The 18371-nt window shown below is 49.1% G+C and overlaps 1 protein-coding gene across 9 annotated transcripts in view; it reads left to right on the plus strand.

The window, feature by feature from the left end:
- The window catches only part of LOC138250922 (major histocompatibility complex class I-related gene protein-like), a 687827-nt gene that overhangs the window by 427444 nt on the left and 242012 nt on the right, over positions 1–18371 (plus strand). For all 9 annotated transcript variants that reach the window (XM_069205605.1, XM_069205614.1, XM_069205610.1 and 6 more), the window contains one exon: positions 7612–7662. In XM_069205605.1, coding sequence (XP_069061706.1) covers positions 7612–7662 — 51 coding nt within the window. The remainder of the gene's footprint in view (positions 1–7611; positions 7663–18371) is intronic.

An 18371-nucleotide genomic window follows, 5' to 3' on the forward strand; every position in this document is an offset into this window, starting at 1 on the left:
AAATCCCTGGTGTCTAGTGGGGTTTCAAAAGCCGAATTGCAAGCAATCCGGCTTTTGAAACCTGTGAGAGACTTCAAAGGGAAGGAAATACATTTCCTTCCCTTTGAAGCCTCTCGGGGCCTCCCCCATGGGATTGAAAAAGAAATGCAAAAGCATTTCTTTTTCAATCGCGCTGGAAGCAGAGCTTCCAGCGCGATGGGGGAGACCCTGTGACTAATCAGCGCGCACTCGCGCGCTGACGTCACAGGGGGGGTTGGGGGGGTCGGGGGTGGGAGGGGAAGGGAACCCCACAGAGGGAGCGAGAGCGCTCCCTCTGGGCTCTGTGCACAAGACGTAATGGTTACGTCCTGGGCACAGCAGCACTGTGCCTCAGGACGTAACCATTACGTCCTGGGCACAGAAGGGGTTAACATGATTGGTCCTCTTATCGATGAGTACATCATCTGGTTCTTCAGGTAACAAAATTGTTTCTCCCAGCTCTTAGTCTGTAGCTCCATTGTTCAAGTCCTGGGAAAGTACATCTAGCCTACTCTACACATAATTGTATCAATTTGTTCTGATTGTCTCCTGTCTGCTGGTGGGTTTGCAGATTTTCCTAGCAGTGTTTCATGGTGAACTCTGTACAGTTCAAGGTCCCTTTTCTCAAGTTCCAGTCTGCGGCAGCTCATCGCGTCTCCACATTTAAGCAAGCAAGGCCCAGTGCCGACTAGGCCTCTGGTATATCTAATTTAAGAATATGAAGCATCATAACATAAAATTATATCTCTCATTATAGCACATTAGTACAATTACTAAACTTTCACATTATTTAGTATTGTTAACACAAATGGTGACCACTCCCTGTGGGCACATTTTGCACATTACACGTTATTTTCAAGTACTGTTAGTCAAATATAAAATGTTCTCATCAGTAAATATATAGGCAACTCATTTGCATATTCTCATATTAGCATATCAGCTGCAACATAACCAATCCCATTGCAGCTCCAGGTTTAGGGTCCCTTGACTCGATGTACAAGAGGTTGTCTTCCCAATACACCTTATGGCTATCAGTGACATCCCCATTCTGCTGTTTGACAGCTTGCTGTCTCAAACCCTCTAGTGTGAGATAGGTCTGCTGTGCCACACTCAGCTCTTCCCTAGCAGGCCACCTGCGCCCAAAAGCTCAGCAGTGTCTGCTGCCAGCTCATCTGGTGTAGGTTCTGCACAGGGAGAGGATTCCTCTTCATCAAAAGGGGAATCTTCTAGAGAGGAAGGGATAGTGGGCAAGGATTTACCCTTTCTACCTCTAGCTTTTGGGAGCACTTGGTCCATTGTTTCAGGATCCAAGTTTCCCTGTCCTCTTTGCTTCTTGGCCTGAGCCCTTGTCAAAGCAAAGATATGCCCAGGAATGCCCAGCGTTGCTGCATGAGTCTCAAGCTCCACTTCAGCCCAAGCTGATATCTCCAAATCATTACCTAGTAAGCAATCTACAGGTAATTCAGTGGCTACCACAACTTTCTTTGGACCACTGACCCCCTCCCAGTTGAGATTCACAACAGCCATCGGGTGGCTAAGAGTGCTGTTATGAGCATTAGTCACTGGGTACTGCTGACCAAGACGGTGTTGATCAGGGTGAACCAGTTTCTCAATCACCATAGTGACACTGGCTCATGTATCCCTGTAGGCCTCAGCACCATTTGTTAGGGGAAGTTGCTTGTACGTACCGATATTAAGGGGACAAGCAAGCAAGGTGGCAAAGTCAATATCTCCATCAGAGACTAAAACAGCCTGTGTGGTCTCCCTAACAAGACCAACCCCAACTACACCACCAATGGCGAGCCCAGCCATGCCCTTAGATTGGCTATTTGTAGCAGCCACCACCACTGCTATTACTAGGGGCACTAGAAGTTGTAGTTGGGGTTGTGGTAGTGGGAGCTTTGGTGTTTTTCTTTGGACAAGTGGAATCACTTGCCCAATGGCCTTTACTCTTACATAAATAACACCATGGTTTCTTTTGATTGTGGGAGAGGAGTTTGACCCACCACCCCCAGAGGATTTTTGTGGGCCTGATGAAGACTCAGAATTGTTTTTATCTTTGTCCCCACCCTTGTCAGAAGACTTACCATCCTTCTTCTTGCCATCCTTGTCACCCCCTCTATGAACTTTCCTGTTCCCTCTTGTTCTGACCCGTTTGTCTGCCTTTTTTCCCAATTCTTAGGGAGAGGTCAGATCTGAGTCTACCAGGTACTAGTGCAACAAATCAGACACACAATTGTTAAAAATATGCTCTCTCAGGATTATATTATGCATGCTTTTGTAGTCAGTCACCTTACTGCCATGTAACCAACCCTCCAAGGCCTTTACTGAACAGACTACAAAGTCTGTTTAGTCTTGAGAGGACACTTTTCTGGTATCTCTGAACTTTATCCTGTATTGTTCAGTGGTTAAGCCAAATCCATCCAAGAGTGCATCCTTCAAAACTTTGTAATTATTAGCATTACTTTCACTGACAATAAGGAGCCTATCCATACCCTTACCAGTGAAAGATAGCTACAAGATAGCAGTCCACTGCCTTTGAGGGACCAACTGTACCATACAAGCCCTCTTAAGTGCAGCAAACCACTTGTTGATGTCACCCCCCTCCTTGTAAGGGGGACTATCTTAGGCAGGTTTCTGGAATCTTGTTCTCTTGCAGGATTGCCATCAAAACACTGCTGCTGCCATCATGGGGAACTAACCCAAACCTCTGCCTTTCCCTCTCTACTTCTAGAGATTCCCTGTCTAAGGCCAGCTGCTGCTGTCTTAGCTTCAGCCTGGCCTCTTCCAACCTCAGCTTTCTGAGTTCCCTTTTCATAGTGTTATCCTCAGGGTGGGAGGCTTGGGAATTCTGCGACACTGAACTAATATGGGAATTGGCAGAGTGTGACGTGTCTCTAACTGGCTCTAGTACCCTGGCCTTTTGGAGTGAAAGGTGCCCTACTAGTGTGTGACCCCCTCCCACTACCAGTGTCACTAGATGGCCTGTTAACTGGCAGGTCTTTGGATGAGCCCTCCCCAACATCCTCAGGGGACTCCTCTGAGTCTTGCTGGGTACCCCCTCCTCTACCTCCTGATCCTGGGATGGGCCAGACTGGTTCTGATCACTTTCTAGGAGAAGGCTAAGGAGTAGATCTTTGGTAGGGTTCTTACCAATGCTTAAACCTCTTCCTATGCAGAGACCCCTCAAACATTTAAAGTTTAAACTAGCATAGGTTGCTTGGACAACTGTGGGAGTAAGTTCTACTGCAGACATGATTGTTAGAAAGGGTTTAGGACAGAGAGAAAAAAGTTTGACAACTTTTAGAGAAAAGATAAAAAAAAATCAAACTTTTCAAAACTTTTGAAAACTTTTCTGAAACTGTTTAAAAAGTTTGTAGAAAGAAAGTTAAACTGTTTAGGTTAACTGTGTATATGTTTAAGTATTTGGTATATGTTTTTCTTATAAAAAGCACCAATGACAAAGTGGTAAAGCAGTTACTCCGTTAGGAGGTAAGTAAAATACACAAAATATACACACAAACCAAAATCAGGTAAGTAAACAGTAAGAAAAGTAGTGCAAACACTGTAGAATACAATAGGATGCAATAGGCCTAGTGGCAACACAAACCATATACTAAGAAAGTGGAATGTGAACCACTTAGGGACCCCAGGACTAGTGTAGTGTGTATAGGGGCACTGGGAGTGTAAGAAAACACTAGGGTGCCCAAGATACCCCACCCCAAGACCCTGAAAAGTAAGAGTAAAGTTACCCTACTTCCCCAGAAACACACTAAAGTCGTGATAGGACATTCTGCAAAGACAACAACTAACTGCAAAGCACTGAAGAAAGATTCCTGGAACCGAGGACCTGCAAAGGAAGGAGACCAAGTCCAAGAGTCACAAAAGTGTCCAGGGGGGCAGGAACCCACTAAAGCCCGCATGAAGGTGCAAACTGGCTGCATCCAGGTGGAAGAAGCTGAAGATTCCGCAACAACGGAAGATGCCAGGAACTTCTCCTTTGCACAGATGGTGTCCCACAGCGTGCTAGGGGATGCAGAGTTGTTTCCATGCAGAAAGACCACAAACAAGCCCTGCTAGCTGCAAAGGTCGCGGTTGAAGAAAATGGGTGCTGCCTGGGTCCAGGAAGTACCAGGAGGTCTCCCCTTGGAGGAGGGGACAGAAGGGGAGCTCAGCAGCACAGAGAGCCCACGCAGAAGCAGGCAGCACCCACAGAAGTACTTGAACAGGCATTCTAGAATTCTGAGCACGGCAGTCGTCTCAACACTACAAAGGAGGGTTCCACAAAGTCAGTGGTCAACTCAGCGAGTTGAGAAATGTGGGGACCTGGGCTATGCTGTGCACAAAGAATCCCTTGCAAAAGTGCAAAGAAGCCCTAGCAGCTGAAGTTCACGCAGTACACAGGATTACTGTCTGGCGTGGGGAGGCAAGAACTTACCTCCACCAAATTTGGACAGAAGGACCACTGGACTGTCGGGGTCACTTGGATCCAGCTCCAGTGTTCCAGGGACCACGCTCGTCGAGATGAGAGGGGACCCAGAGGACCGGTGAAGCAGAAATTTGGTGCCTGCGTTAGCAGGGGGAAGATTCCGTCGACCCACAGGAGATTTCTTCTTGGCTTCCAGTGCAGGGTGAAGGCAGACAGCCCTCAGAGCATACACCACCAGGAAACAGTTGAGAAAGCCAGCAGGATTAGGCGCTACAATGTTGCTGGTAGTCGTCTTGCTACTTTGTTGCAGTTTTGCAGGTGTCCTGGAGCAGTCAGCTGTCGATCCTTGGCAGAAGTCGAAGAGAGAGATGCAGAGGAACTCTGGTGAGCTCTTGCATTTGTTATCTGAAGAGAAACACACAGTAGAGACCCTAAATAGCCCTCAGAGGAGGATTGGCCACCTAACCAGGTAAGCACCTATCAGGAGGGGTCTCTGACGTCACCTGCGGGCACTGGCCACTCAGAGGCCTCCATTGTGCCCTCACACCTCTGCATTCAAGATGGCAGAGGTCTGGGACACACTGGAGGAGCTCTGGGCACCACCCCTGGGGTGGTGATGGACAGAGGAGTGGTCACTTCCCTTTCCTTTGCCCAGTTTCACACCAGAGCTGGGGCTGGGGGATCCCTGAACCGGTGTAGACTGGTTTATGCAAGGAGGGCAGCATCTGTGCACTTCATAGCATTCCATAGGCCAAGAGAGGCTACTCCTCTCAGGGCCTTAACACCTCTTTCCAAAGGGAGAGGGTGTAACACCCTCTCTCAGAGGAAATCCTTTGTTCTGCCTTCCTGGGACTGGGCTGCCCAAACCCCAGGAGGGCAGAAGCCTGTCTGTGGGTTGGCAGCAGCGGTAGCTGCAGTGAAAACCCCAGAGAGCTAGTTTGGCAGTACCCGGTGACCATGCTGGAGCCCCAGGGATGCATGGGATTGGCCCCCCAATACCAGATTTGGCATGGGGGACAATTCCATGATCTTAGACATGTTGCATGGCTATATTCGGAGTTACCATTGTTAAGCTACATATAGGTATTGGCCTATATGTAGTGCATGCGTGTAATGGTGTCCCTGCACTCACAAAGTCCGGCGAAATTGCCCTGAATGATGTGGGGGCACCATGGCTAGTGCCAGGGTGCCCTCACACTTAGTAACTTTGCAACTAACCTTCACTAGGTGAGGGTTAGACATATATGTGACTTACAAGTTACTTAAGTGCAGTGTAAAATGGCTGTGAAATAACGTGGACGTTATTTCACCCAGGTTGCAGTGGCAGTCCTGTGTCAGAATTGTCTGAGCTCCCTATGGGTGGCAAAAGAAATGCTGCAGCCCATAGGGATCTCCTGGAACCCCAATAGCCTGGGTACCTAGGTACCATACACTAGGGAATTATAAGGGTGTTCCAGTGTGCCAATCAGAATTGGTAAAAATGGTCACTAGCCTGCAGTGACAATTTTAAAAGCAGAGAGAGCATAAGCACTGAGGTTCTGGTTAGCAGAGCCTCAGTGACACAGTTAGGCACCACACAGGGAACATATTCAGGCCACAAACTATGAGCACTGGGGTCCTGACTAGCAGGATCCCAGTGAGACAGACAAAAATAAACTGACACACAAGTTAAAATGGGGGTAACATGCCAGGCAAGATGGTACTTTCCTACAAGGTCCTTCACCTTTCGTGATTGGTTAGCATAAAGGGTTATGGGGTTGGAGTCTTGTCCTGGATATTAAATCCTTCATGCCGGAGAATGTGCGGACTAGATTCTCCAAAGGTGTGAAGGTTCTTGTGGCTGCAATGGGGTGAGGGGGATGTTGAGCCCAGTGTCTCAGTTGACAATATTGAAGTCAGGATTTTTTAGTGATGTGGAAATCGTTTTTGCATTGCTCAAAGAGTTTAGCACAGTCTCAGTGAAATAAGTGTTTTAGAGTTCTGCAGTCCCCTTGGGTCCAGTGGGTGAAAGATTTAGGTTCTAGGGCCCGGGTGAAGTTAGGGTTGCGAGCTATTGAGGTATTTAGGGATGGGAAGGTTGTAGGTAATCCAGTATTGAAATGAGGAAGGCCTAGACCAACCTGTAGCCTTCATTAGTAGGAGATTACTGCCCTGAAACAGAGGTGGAGTGCTATCGAGAGAGAGGAGCTGCTGCTGTGGTCTGGGCACTGAAGAAGCTGAGAGAAAACCTGTGTGGGAATCACTTCCAGGTCCAGATAGACAACAGGTCTTTCTGATGGTTGTTGTAGATGAGGGGTGAGAATCCAAAAATGTTGAGGTGGTCCCTATAGGCAATGGTTTTTACAGTAGAACACAGTCCAGGATGAGACCATACCACCACTGATTATCTCTCTCAGTTTTTCCAGCTTATTGATGAGAATGCCAAGGAGGTTGGGTAGTTCTCTCTACTTTCAGCTTGGGGGGCACACAATAAACCAGTCCACCTTGAGGTGTTGTTTCTCCAAGCTTTTGGCCTTCACCCCTCCAACTTTTGCTCATCTCGTTTTTGCTGGCCTGTGGACTCTACACACTTTACCACTGCTAACCAGTGCTAAAGTGCTTGTGATGTCTCACTAAAACATGGTATTATTGGCTTTCACTTAATTGCCATATTTCCTTTACTTATAAGTCCCTAATAAATTGTCACTACCTGTTAGCAGGGCCTGTAAATTAAATGCTACTAGTGGGCCTGTAGCACTGATTGTGCCTCCCGCTTAAGTTGCTCTTTTTATATGTCTCAGGTCTACCATTGCCACCTGTGTGTGCAGCTTTAATCTGCCATTTCGACTTGGCAAAAGAAACCTTTTGCCAGAACTAAATCTCACTTTTTCATACATATAAATCATCCCTAGGATAGTCCTTGGACAGCCCAGAGTGTAGGGTGCAGTGTATTTAAAAAGTTGGACACATGCTTTTGAGTTTTACTTGTTCTGATGGTGAAAAACACTTAAATTGTTTTTTTACTACTGCAAGGCCTATTTCTCCCATTCCATCCAAGATCTTGCAAAGTACAGTAATGATATAGTGGTATGAATTAGCAGATTTTGAGGCACAAAGAGAATTGTTTATGTGTTTCAGCTGCTGTTGATTCTCATAATGAACCTTCTTCTTTGCTTCCTCTCTAGAGGACTATCCTGCTCTGACCATCGGCTTAAGTAACTTCAGCAGTGCTGCAGGTGAGAAGCTCCAGCTACTGTCTTATCTCAGACAAAACCCAAGAAAAAGATTCTCTTGTCTAACTTCTCTTGGGAAGAAGATCGTATGTGTGGAGGGTAAAATGCTGGTAAAGCAGTTATGTTGCCTGTGTCTAGAAAAGTCTAAAATGCTTCCTTATAATACTTCCTCCAGCCTCTAACTTGGGAATCAGGCAAGTCTAAGTCCTCTATGTATTCAGTTTGATATACTACCTTGAAATATTGTGTCTGCATTTTTTCATTTGTGTGATCAATCAAAACATTTCAGTGGTTTGTGGCAAATGTCATTTCAGGTGAGTGAGGGGTAATTTTGCTTAGGATGGCAAGATTATGTGAATTTCCGCACATAGAGATTGATTTAAGGAACTTAGAAAACCAGTTTGCATAATTTCCTTCTTAAGGGGATTTTATGACTTCCGTAATTAGACAAGAAAACTCCCCCATCTGTGTCTTTGCTTTCTACCAGTGGAAAAAGTAAAACCTTTTTGTACTTATGGTTTTTAAGCTTAACGTTCACCTCCCTTATGAATTCAGCCTTCTAAGCTTGAGCGCATGAATTGTAGCTGCTGCAACAAAACATGTGGACTGTGGGACATTTTCCCTACGAACCTGCAGCAACATCAACGCAACTAAGGGCCTCATTTGTATGTTGATGGGAAGGAAACTGTGTCACGGAAGCGACGGAGTTCCCTCCCCGCCAACATAGTCTTCCGCCTGACTGAACTACATGCGGGTAAATCTTAAGTTTGGCCACTTAAAAACGTAAGTTCTAGGCCAAGGTGAAGTTAGGGTTGCAAGCTGTCAACGTGTTCAGGGATGGGAAGGTTGTAGGACCTCTCCTCAATGCTACAGGGCATATTTCTAGAACAGTTTTCTCGGGGTGCCAATGTAAGCACTCTTCAGTCTTGGCAGATGTGAGAGCCACACTTGTTCCCAGAGCAGGTGCCAAGCCACTGCACAATCCACAAAGCACCAATGTTTCTCATTTTAGTGCACCACCCATACTGAAATGTATTGTAGATGAGCTGTGCAGAAGCAGTCCAGGTAGTTCAGACTGCCTAATCCCTCTTTATCTCTGGGCATCATGACAAGTTTATTAGAGATGCAAGGCTATTGACTATTTCATGTAAATGAGCTTATGTGGACGTTAGATATGGGAGATGTTTGCGATGGGGATAGGCGCGGGAAGGATCTGAAAGATATATAAAAGTCAGGGGAGGATATTCATCTTGATGCCGTTGATGAAGCATAGTCATGATGGATGATGGATGGATAAAGTGGCGCCATCTTTGGAAATCTTCAAGAATGACCGCATTATGTAGCCCAATTTGCCCTCGTCTATGCCTCTAATTTAGGGAGTGATGTTATGACCTAGGTCTGGGATTGAGGTGGTGGCTCGTTGAATGGGGCTTCATCTTGGAGGAGCGATAAGTCCAGTGATGGTACTGTGAGGTTGAGGATACATGATTTGTCTTTATTAATTTTGAAGCCAGATGCATGTGTAAAGCTCAGACATAAGTGGCAGTAGGGAGGTTAGTGGTTTTGCAGGCTTTAAAAGGATGTTGTCTGTGAATAGATTAGTTGTATGTTCTCAGCCTCCGAAAGGAATACTTGTGATTGCTTGAGTGTGTTTAATTTTAGTTTAATTGGGGCAGTACATTTACCACTAACCCTTATAATGTCAGTGGGGGTAGCATAGGCTGACATTATTTTATCTCTCCTCTCAGGCCCTAGTTAAATTTCACTGAACACTGTGGGGGTCATTACAACATTGGCGGTAAAAGCCGCTTACCGCCGTGCAGAAGACCGCCAATACACCGCTGCGGGCACGGAATTCCGCCACAGCTATTATGACACACATCTCGGAATCCGCTGAAATTCAGACACCCACACGAGTCCGCCACACCAAAGGTCAGTGTTAAACTGGCGAAAACACAACCTCCACCTCCACGCCAACAGAAACACGCCCATGCTATTACGACCCACGACTCCACGCGGCGGTCTTCCAAACGCGGTATTCCATTGGCGGTACACACCGCCGCGCTCAAAATACACACACATCTCCAAAGCACCGCCACATTGGACAATTCCAAATACACACACCTGATACACATACAAACACCACTCCCACACACCCAATACAATATAAAACACACACCCACGTCACCCACAAACCCTTACAACCAAAAATTAGTCACGAAGGCCAGAGAGACAGCACTGATTAGACAATCCCACCACACAGAGGCACACAACACCATCACCCACACACCATCCACGCACAAAACACCACACACCACTACACATCACTACACTCATCACCACATACACCACCCCACACATCACATACACCACCCCATGGCACGCCAAAGACACCCCCGCTTTTCCAAGGAGGAGCTCAGGGTCATGGTGGAGGAAATCCTACGGGTAGAGCCACAGCTATTTGGCTCACAGGTGCAGCACACATCCATAGCCAGGAAGATGGAGTTATGGCGCAGAATAGTCGACAGGGTTAACGCAGTGGGACAGCACCCAAGAAATCGGGAGGACATCAGGAAGAGGTGGAACGACCTACGGGGGAAGGTGCGTTCAGCGGTCTCCAGGCACAACATCGCAGTACAGCGGACTGGCGGCGGACCCCCACCTCCTTCCCCACAACTAACAACATGGGAGGAGCAAGTCTTGACCATCATGCATCCAGAGGGCCTCAGAGGAGTCGGTGGAGGAATGGACACTGGTAAGTAAAATCTTAACTATCATATCCCCCACCCTACCTGCATGCTATCACACACCCCCACCCTCACCCCCTCACGTATCACTCCAACTCCTCACTAATGCACTAATAACACAAACCACACATCCCAACACCAAGCCCTGCATGACACAACTAAGCATGGTCACCCCTCACCAAAGCATGCTCACTGCACATACCCAGAACAACCCCCTAACCATCATCACACAAGCCCCCACACAGGAATGCTAGCACTGGGGTACACAAACACCCACCCACTGCACACCATGACACACACAGATGCAATAATCCTGCTCTTATGCCCCTGCAGGATCACGAAGGACCGTCACCACACCGGAGGGTCCAGACATCTCCACTCCACCCACAGAAGAGGCCCACAGTGACGATAGCAGCTCTGCCCTACTGGAGCCTGATGACCAGCCTGGACCATCGTCGGCCTCGGGACAGTCGGTTCCCCTTGCACAGGCACAGCCCAACACTGACCTTCCACCCTCTGGTAACACCAGTACAGGACCCACCCAGCGGGCCCAAACCTCCGTACCCAGAACAGGTCAATCAGCTGTGTGTCCACCACTACAGGGAACCCAGGATAACCCACCACCCCAACAACAACAGGGACCTGGGGGCAGTAGTAGTGGGCACACGGTCCAGGGGATGGAGGCACAGGAACACAGGGGAACTGGGAGGGCTGCTGTGCAGGAGGACCGGTATTTGGGGTTCAGGGAGGAGCTCAGGACCATCAGCTCTGCCTTGGGCACCATCGTAGGGGTGCTGAAGGACATACAGCAGACCTTGAGGGACACTGTGGCACTCCAAGAGGCCCCTGACACTAGCCAGGATGATGAACTGCCCACCACCTCCGCCGGCGCTAGTGGACAGGACGCCCCGCCACAGGACCACCACACCAGCACCCTACCCCCTGCAGACGGACAACCACCACGCAAGCGGTCCCTGAGATCCAGGAACAGGACAGAGCAAGATGGCAAGACCCCCACCAGGAAATGAGACCACCCTGATTGTCCCCCCACCGTCCCACTTTGTTACTCTGTCCATACTTAAACTCCCCCAGCTCCACTTTCTATGCCCAGAAGGGCAGTGCACCTGTGAGACTAATAGACTGGACTCTGTCATGGACATTCCTCCACCATCACCCATCACCATTTTACAACCCCCCTCCATTTTTGAGCACTTAAATAAACACCCTTGAACCACAAAACATTTTGGAGTCAGTCTATGATTTTGTAAAATGTTTTATTAATGACAGTGTCAAAATGCTTTTTTAGTTGTTAAGGCAACATACCAATGTCACACATCACATGTCCTTGAAGGATGCATGCAGATGACACACGTTGGTAACCACACCTGTGAAACCGTAATGGAAAGGAACAACTCAGTTACCAAATAATCCCATTAAATTACACACAGGATAGAGTAAGACGTGTGACAGTGAATGTAATGGTAAAAATGAAATTGTTCTCACCTGTGTGTCACTGGAAATATTGCTGTATGACTGACTCCCTGTTGTCGTTGTCTTCTTCCTCAGCTTCCTCCTCATCACTGTCCACAGGCTCCACAGGCTACACAGCTGCCACAACACCATCATCTGGACCATCCTCCTGCACAAAAGGCACCTGGCGTCGCAAAGCAAGATTGTGAAGCATCGAGCAGGTGATGATGATCTGGCACACCTTCTTCGGTGAGTAGAATAGGGAACCACCTGTCATATGGAGGCACCTAAACCTGTCCTTCAGGAGGCCGGAGGTGCGTTCGATCATCCTCCTAGTCCGCCCGTGGGCCTCATTGTAGCATTCCTCCGCCCTGGTCCTGGGATTCCTCACTGGGGTCAATAGCCAAGACAGGTTGGGGTAACCAGAGTCCCCTAATAGCCACACACGGTGCCTCTGGAGTTGACCCATCATATCAGGGATGCTGCTATTCCGCAGGATGTAGGCGTCATGCACTGAGCCAGGGAACATAGCATTAACCTGCGAGATGTACTGGTCTGCCAAACAGACCATCTGTACATTCATGGAATGATAACTCTTCCGGTTCCTGTACACCTGTTCACTCCTGTGGGGGGGGACCAGAGCTACATGGGTCCCATCAATAGCACCTATGACGTTGGGGATATGTCCAAGGGCATAGAAGTCACCTTTAACTGTAGCCAAATCTTCCACCTCAGGGAAAATTATTTATCTCCTTACGTGTTTCAGTAGGGCAGACAACACTCTGGACAACACGTTGGAAAACATAGGCTGGGACATCCCTAATGCCATGGCCACTGTTGAAAGACCCACTACCAAGGAAATGGAGCACTGACAGCACCTGCACGTCAGGGGGGATTCCAGTGGGATGGCGGATTGGTGACATCAGGTCTGGCTCCAACTGGGTACATAGTTCCAGGATTGTGGCACGGTCAAACCTGTAGGTGACGATTAAATGTCGCTCCTCCATTGTCAACAGGTCCACCAGTGGTCGGTACACCGGAGGATTCCGCCATCTTCCCAAATGTCCCAGCTGACAGCGCCTAGGAAGGACAACAGCGAGGATCGAGTCAACTTTTTTCCAGGTATGTACCCACAGTTACACAGAAGATGACACCAAACACGAAACCCTTCCTGTATGTGTGTTGAGTGTAGGCCTAGCTATGTGTGACGCAGAAGTAAATGAAGCCATGTGGGCCCCTGAAATGGCGGCTGCCTGACCTCTAAACTGGGACAATAGGATTGTGGGGTAACTGCGTAGCCGTTGCTCACCGTCGTGGTAGGCGGTCGTAGACCGCAGCGCAATGCTGCATTGGTTAACATTGAACCCTATGGGTCCCAGGAGCCAATGAGGAAGTGCGCCGGCGGTGATGATACGCACTGCCGCGGACGTCACCACCGCGGACGTCACCGCCATTTTCTAGCTGTTCAATCACTAGATACCTGATCTTCGACAGGAGAGGACCTACACTGCAAGTGCTGCTGTGACCTCGGTCTGGAAGCGACGATGGCTGCTGCGACTGTACGACAAAACAACGACTGCAAAAAAAACTACTGCCTTAACAACGAGGTCGGAACACCGACCTCGTTGCTACAACTAATGATTTTACCACGAATGCCTTAACAACGATATTTCATTGTAAAGGCATTCCTGATAAAATCATTAGCAATAGGCACCATTCACCCTACATCCCTCACCCCACCCCCCCCAACCCCACCCCAAAACCTAAAACCCCCTGATCCCCCACCCACTCCCCAAAACCAAAAACGCCCCACCCCCCAAACCCACCCCAAAACCTAAAACCCCCTAACCCCCACCCACTCCCCTAAACCAAAAACACCCCACCCCCCAACCCCACCCTAAAACCTAAAACCCCCTGACCCCCCACCCACTCCCCAAAAACCAAAAACGCCCCACCCCCCCAACCCCACCCCAAAACCTAAAACCCCCTGACCCCCCACCCACTCCCCAAGACCAAAAACGCCCCACCCCCCCAACCCCACCCCAAAACCTAAAACCCCCTGACCCCCCACCCACTCCCCAAAACCAAAAATGCCCCACCCCCCAACCCCACCCCAAAACCTAAAACCCCCTGACCCCCCACCCCCTCCCCAAAACCTAAACCCACCACTTACCTTCACCAAGTCCCTTCTTTGTACCTTAACCACGCATGTTCAGAACATACGTAGTTAAGGCACAAAAAACCGAAGTCGTGGTTAAAAAAAGCGTTGTTGCGCTTTCGTTAACCACGACCTTCGGAAAAAAAAAGTTGTAAAAAAGGATGTTTCCCAGCTGCTGCGTCTGGGGAAAGGGCACCTGCCTTCACTGCTCAGAAGCTGGAGAAACTGGTAGACGGGGCCCTCCCCCAGTACACGCTACTCTACGGTCCTCCAGACCAACAGGTTAGTACACATGTAGCACGTTGTATGGGCTAGGCCTGGGTGGAGAGAGCTGGTTGTAAGGGGGAAGGGGGCAGAGTTCAGGGAAGATGAATGCATGTGCCACATGGCAAGGGTAGGGATGGGGGCCACTCACATCTGTGGTGCAGTTGGTAATGATTTCTCTTCTTCCCTTGTGCATGTCATGTAGGTAAGCGCCCACCAGAAGAAGGACATTTGGCGTGCCATCACCAAGGAAGTCCGGACCCTGGGGGTCCATCAGAGACGGGGCATCCACTGCCGGAAAAGATGGGAGGACAGTCGCCGCTGGAGCAAGAAGACGGCGGAGGCTCAGCTGGGGATGGCCTCCCAACATGGGAGGGGTGCCCGTCGCACCATGACCCCCCTGATGTTCCGGATCCTGGCGGTGGCCTACCCTGAGTTGGATGGGCGCTTGAGGGCATCACAGCAGACACAAGGGGGTGAGTACAACATCATTCTGCGGCCTTTGCGCGCAGTGGAGGGGTCTGGGTGGGGGAGGAGGCCTGTGGGTGTACCTAGGTCAGGCAAAAATAGGTAGACTAGGCCCCTCCGTAATGCAGGCCACCGCAGTAGAGTGCCAAGTACAGGTATAGATGCCCCTGTGGCATCCATGTGTGCAGATGTCATGTAGGCCAGATCCCAGAAATTGGATCTGCAGAGGGCAGGAGCACGGCGTAGTGCAGGGGGCTGCTGTGTCTGTATTGTCCGCCAACGGTAGCGGTATGCCATGCACTCAACATGTCTTTCTTCTGTTTCCCCCCCCCCTTTTTGTGCTCTCCCTGTTCTTTTGTGCATCAGCATCATCAGGCGGAGGTACAGTGGCACCGGAGCACGAGGGAGCTGCATCCCCCATGGCCATGGAGGGCCACACCACGGACTCAGAATGCACCAATGGGACGGAGGGCAAGGGGAGCTTCACATCGGCCACCGGATCACCAACCAGCGACACGCACTCGTCCGGCGATGGGAGCTCCCTTGTGTTGGCGGCACCATCTGTGCGCCCCACTTCTACAGGTACAGCCGCCACCTCCCCTACCAGCACCGCCCTCCCAGCAGCCCCTCAGCGTTCGCCCCGTGCCCACTCACCCAGGAGGGTGGGCATCACCTTCGCCCCAGGCACCTGAGGCCCTGCCCCTGTCACCCCTGTCACCCCTGCTGCCCTCAGTGAGGAGGCCATTGACCTCCTCAGGTCACTCACTGTTGGGCAGTCTACCATTGTGAATGCCATCCAGGGTGTAGAAAGGGAGTTGCAACACGGCAATGCATTCCTGGAGGGCATTCATTCTGGTCAGGCTGTCCTTCAGCGAACCCTGCAATCTCTGGCCTCAGCACTGATGGCAGCCATTGTCCCAGTGTCTAGCCTCCCCCCTCCAACCTCCTCCACCCAGACCCAATCCCCTGTACCCCAGCCCATCCCAAGCACACCTACAGACCAGCATGCACACACGTCAACACACAAGGGAAGCTCAGGTAAACATAGGCACCACACAACCCACAGGCACACACACAAGCATCACCCACGTGCAGACACAGTAACATCCACTGCCTCCACTGTGTCCCCCTCCTTATCGTCTCCCTCCTCCCTCCCAGTATCGTCTAGACTCTCACCTGCATGCACTACCACTACAGGCACTAGGACTCGCACCAGAACACCCAGCACCACACCCCGCTCACCTGCAATCACCACCTCCACTCCCATTTACACATCCCCTGTGTCCTCTCCCAGTGTGTCTGTGATGCCCCCTCCCAAAGTTCACAAACGCGGGCACCCACACACCCAACATCCATCCACCTCACGACCTCACCTGAGCTCCTGATTAAAACAAATCCAATATAATTTCATACACATGAACTATATATCCCCTAGGCGCCTACATTCAATATGCCCTTCCGGAGACCCGTGATGCCCGATATGCAATGCAAATCTCGTGGATTTTTTACATGGTGTGGCACTGCCATCTTGTAAAAGATTTTTGGACAGAGGTCCGTGCTCAATTGCGACAGGCCAATAATTAGGAGATCCCAAACAGTTGAGAGGTTTCTCTTGGTCCTGTTCCTGGTAAACCCGAAGAGGAAACTCCACAGAAGAAACTCCCTCTTGGGCCTCTGTGGCAAAACAACACATTGCAATCCATTGGCTGAACCCCCGAGTCCCAACCAGTAAGGCTTGGGAGACGGCATGGGAGATGGACATGGTGGAGTGCGCAGGAGCAGGAGAATTTCACGTAAGGAAGACTAGGAAAGATGAAAGGGCTCAGGAAGTCCTGGTGTTTTGGGCAGAGATGACTCGGATTATGCTTGTATATCACACTTTACAGAGTGAGGGTACCTTATCACAGTCAAAAGACAATTAATTAACTTGGTAGGAGGGGAAATCAGATTTCTATGTCACATTAGATGTTGCATAACTATGGACTACTGCTTTTTGAAAACTACTGATGTCATCAATATTGCTTTATGTGCTACTGTGTGCCTTCTTTGAAAGCTTAGGGGTGGGAGCGAGGGGGGGAGGGGATGAGAGTTGCAATTGTTGTATGTTGCCTTTACTTGAATACGTCATTGGGGAATTATTGACAGCACATGTCATTTGAACTCCTGAGATGGTTTATACCAGGGAGAATCAAATCAACGCATATTGGATGTGTACATGTATCACTGCTTCAACTGATGAAATGAAAAAAATGGAAAAGAGATGTCTCACGTACTTTAGCTACCAAATATGTGAGGTGTCTGACATTATCTGCCCCTGTCTGTTGCAGATAAAGCCAACCTGATCAGGGTCCATCAATCCAGGGAGGAGGGATTCTAATCTGAGTGGTGTTATTGTCATGTATCTTTTTGCACCTTTGTTGAAAAGAGCGATATGGCAATATTATGTGTGGAGTGAGGGATCTATGATCCCCATTTCCCACATGGTGGGCATAAGGCTGGTGTTTCGTGTGAAGGTGTTGAATGGGGGAGGAAGTGATCTTGCAGTTCAGGGAAGAAGAGTTTGTAAAAGTCAGGCGTGAGTCTGTCTGGGACTGGAGATTTCCCTGTAGGTAGCTTTTTTAAGAGTTTAGCGGGTTCTGAGATGTCAATAGTGGCTTACAAACTGTCTCTGTTTTGGGGCTCAAGGGTGGCTATTCACAGCCTTAAAACGTAGGTGTGGATGTCAGTAGAGTTTTCAGCTCCACTCTCGTAGAAGGCTTGGTAGAAGGTATGGATCGCTGTTTCATTTCGTTTTCTCCTTTTGTGAATATGACATTTGGATTATTCCTATATTTCAACGATTAGTTTCTTTGTGACAACTATGATAGATCTTCACAACTGACCACATGCTGAGTTTTGAGATTTGCATAGTTTTTCTGAAAAATAAAGAGCTTTCTAGTGCATCCATCGATTTCACCCTGTTTCCAACAAAAATTGTAGGTAGAAACTACAAAAAATAGAAAAACTTGACTGCCACTAAGGAAAATGCAAAAATAGTTGTAAAACAGTTGACTCTTTTTCACAACTATGCCTGCTCCTGAAAACTGTTGAGATGATGATCTTCTCACACCAAATCTTTTAATGGTGCCATTTGGCACTGTTCAGCTGGGTACTGTGAGGAAAAGGTCTATTGTAGGTTGTTGTCTTCCCTGAAGCCAAGCAGGAGATCAGCCAACTGATCATTGGAGTCCATGCTTTTGTTGTGGCTACTAGAGGGAGCAGGTCAAGTCCTTCAGGGCTCCTCTCAAGTCACATACAGCAGGTCCATTCCTCTTCTGATCTTCTGCAGGGCCAGAAAGTATTCTGAGGAAGACTGGTTGAGGGTCCAGCTTCGTAGGGTTCACCAACCTGTGAGTGGGAAGGGGGACAACCTAACACATTCTTAGTTTATCTTTCACCAGTGAGCTAAAGGTTGCCAGGCCCTGAACTACCTACATTTGCAGTAGCTCCTGTTTGCCTTATTGCAAGCAGGCCCGAAATGCAAAGTGTCAGGGCAACTCCAAGATGGCAAAGGTCTTTGGCTACATTAAACTTGGGCTGGGGGCTCGGGTATGAGTGGGGAGTGT

The sequence above is a fragment of the Pleurodeles waltl genome, chromosome 1_2 (assembly GCF_031143425.1).
Source record: "Pleurodeles waltl isolate 20211129_DDA chromosome 1_2, aPleWal1.hap1.20221129, whole genome shotgun sequence".
Taxonomy (NCBI): domain Eukaryota; kingdom Metazoa; phylum Chordata; class Amphibia; order Caudata; family Salamandridae; genus Pleurodeles; species Pleurodeles waltl.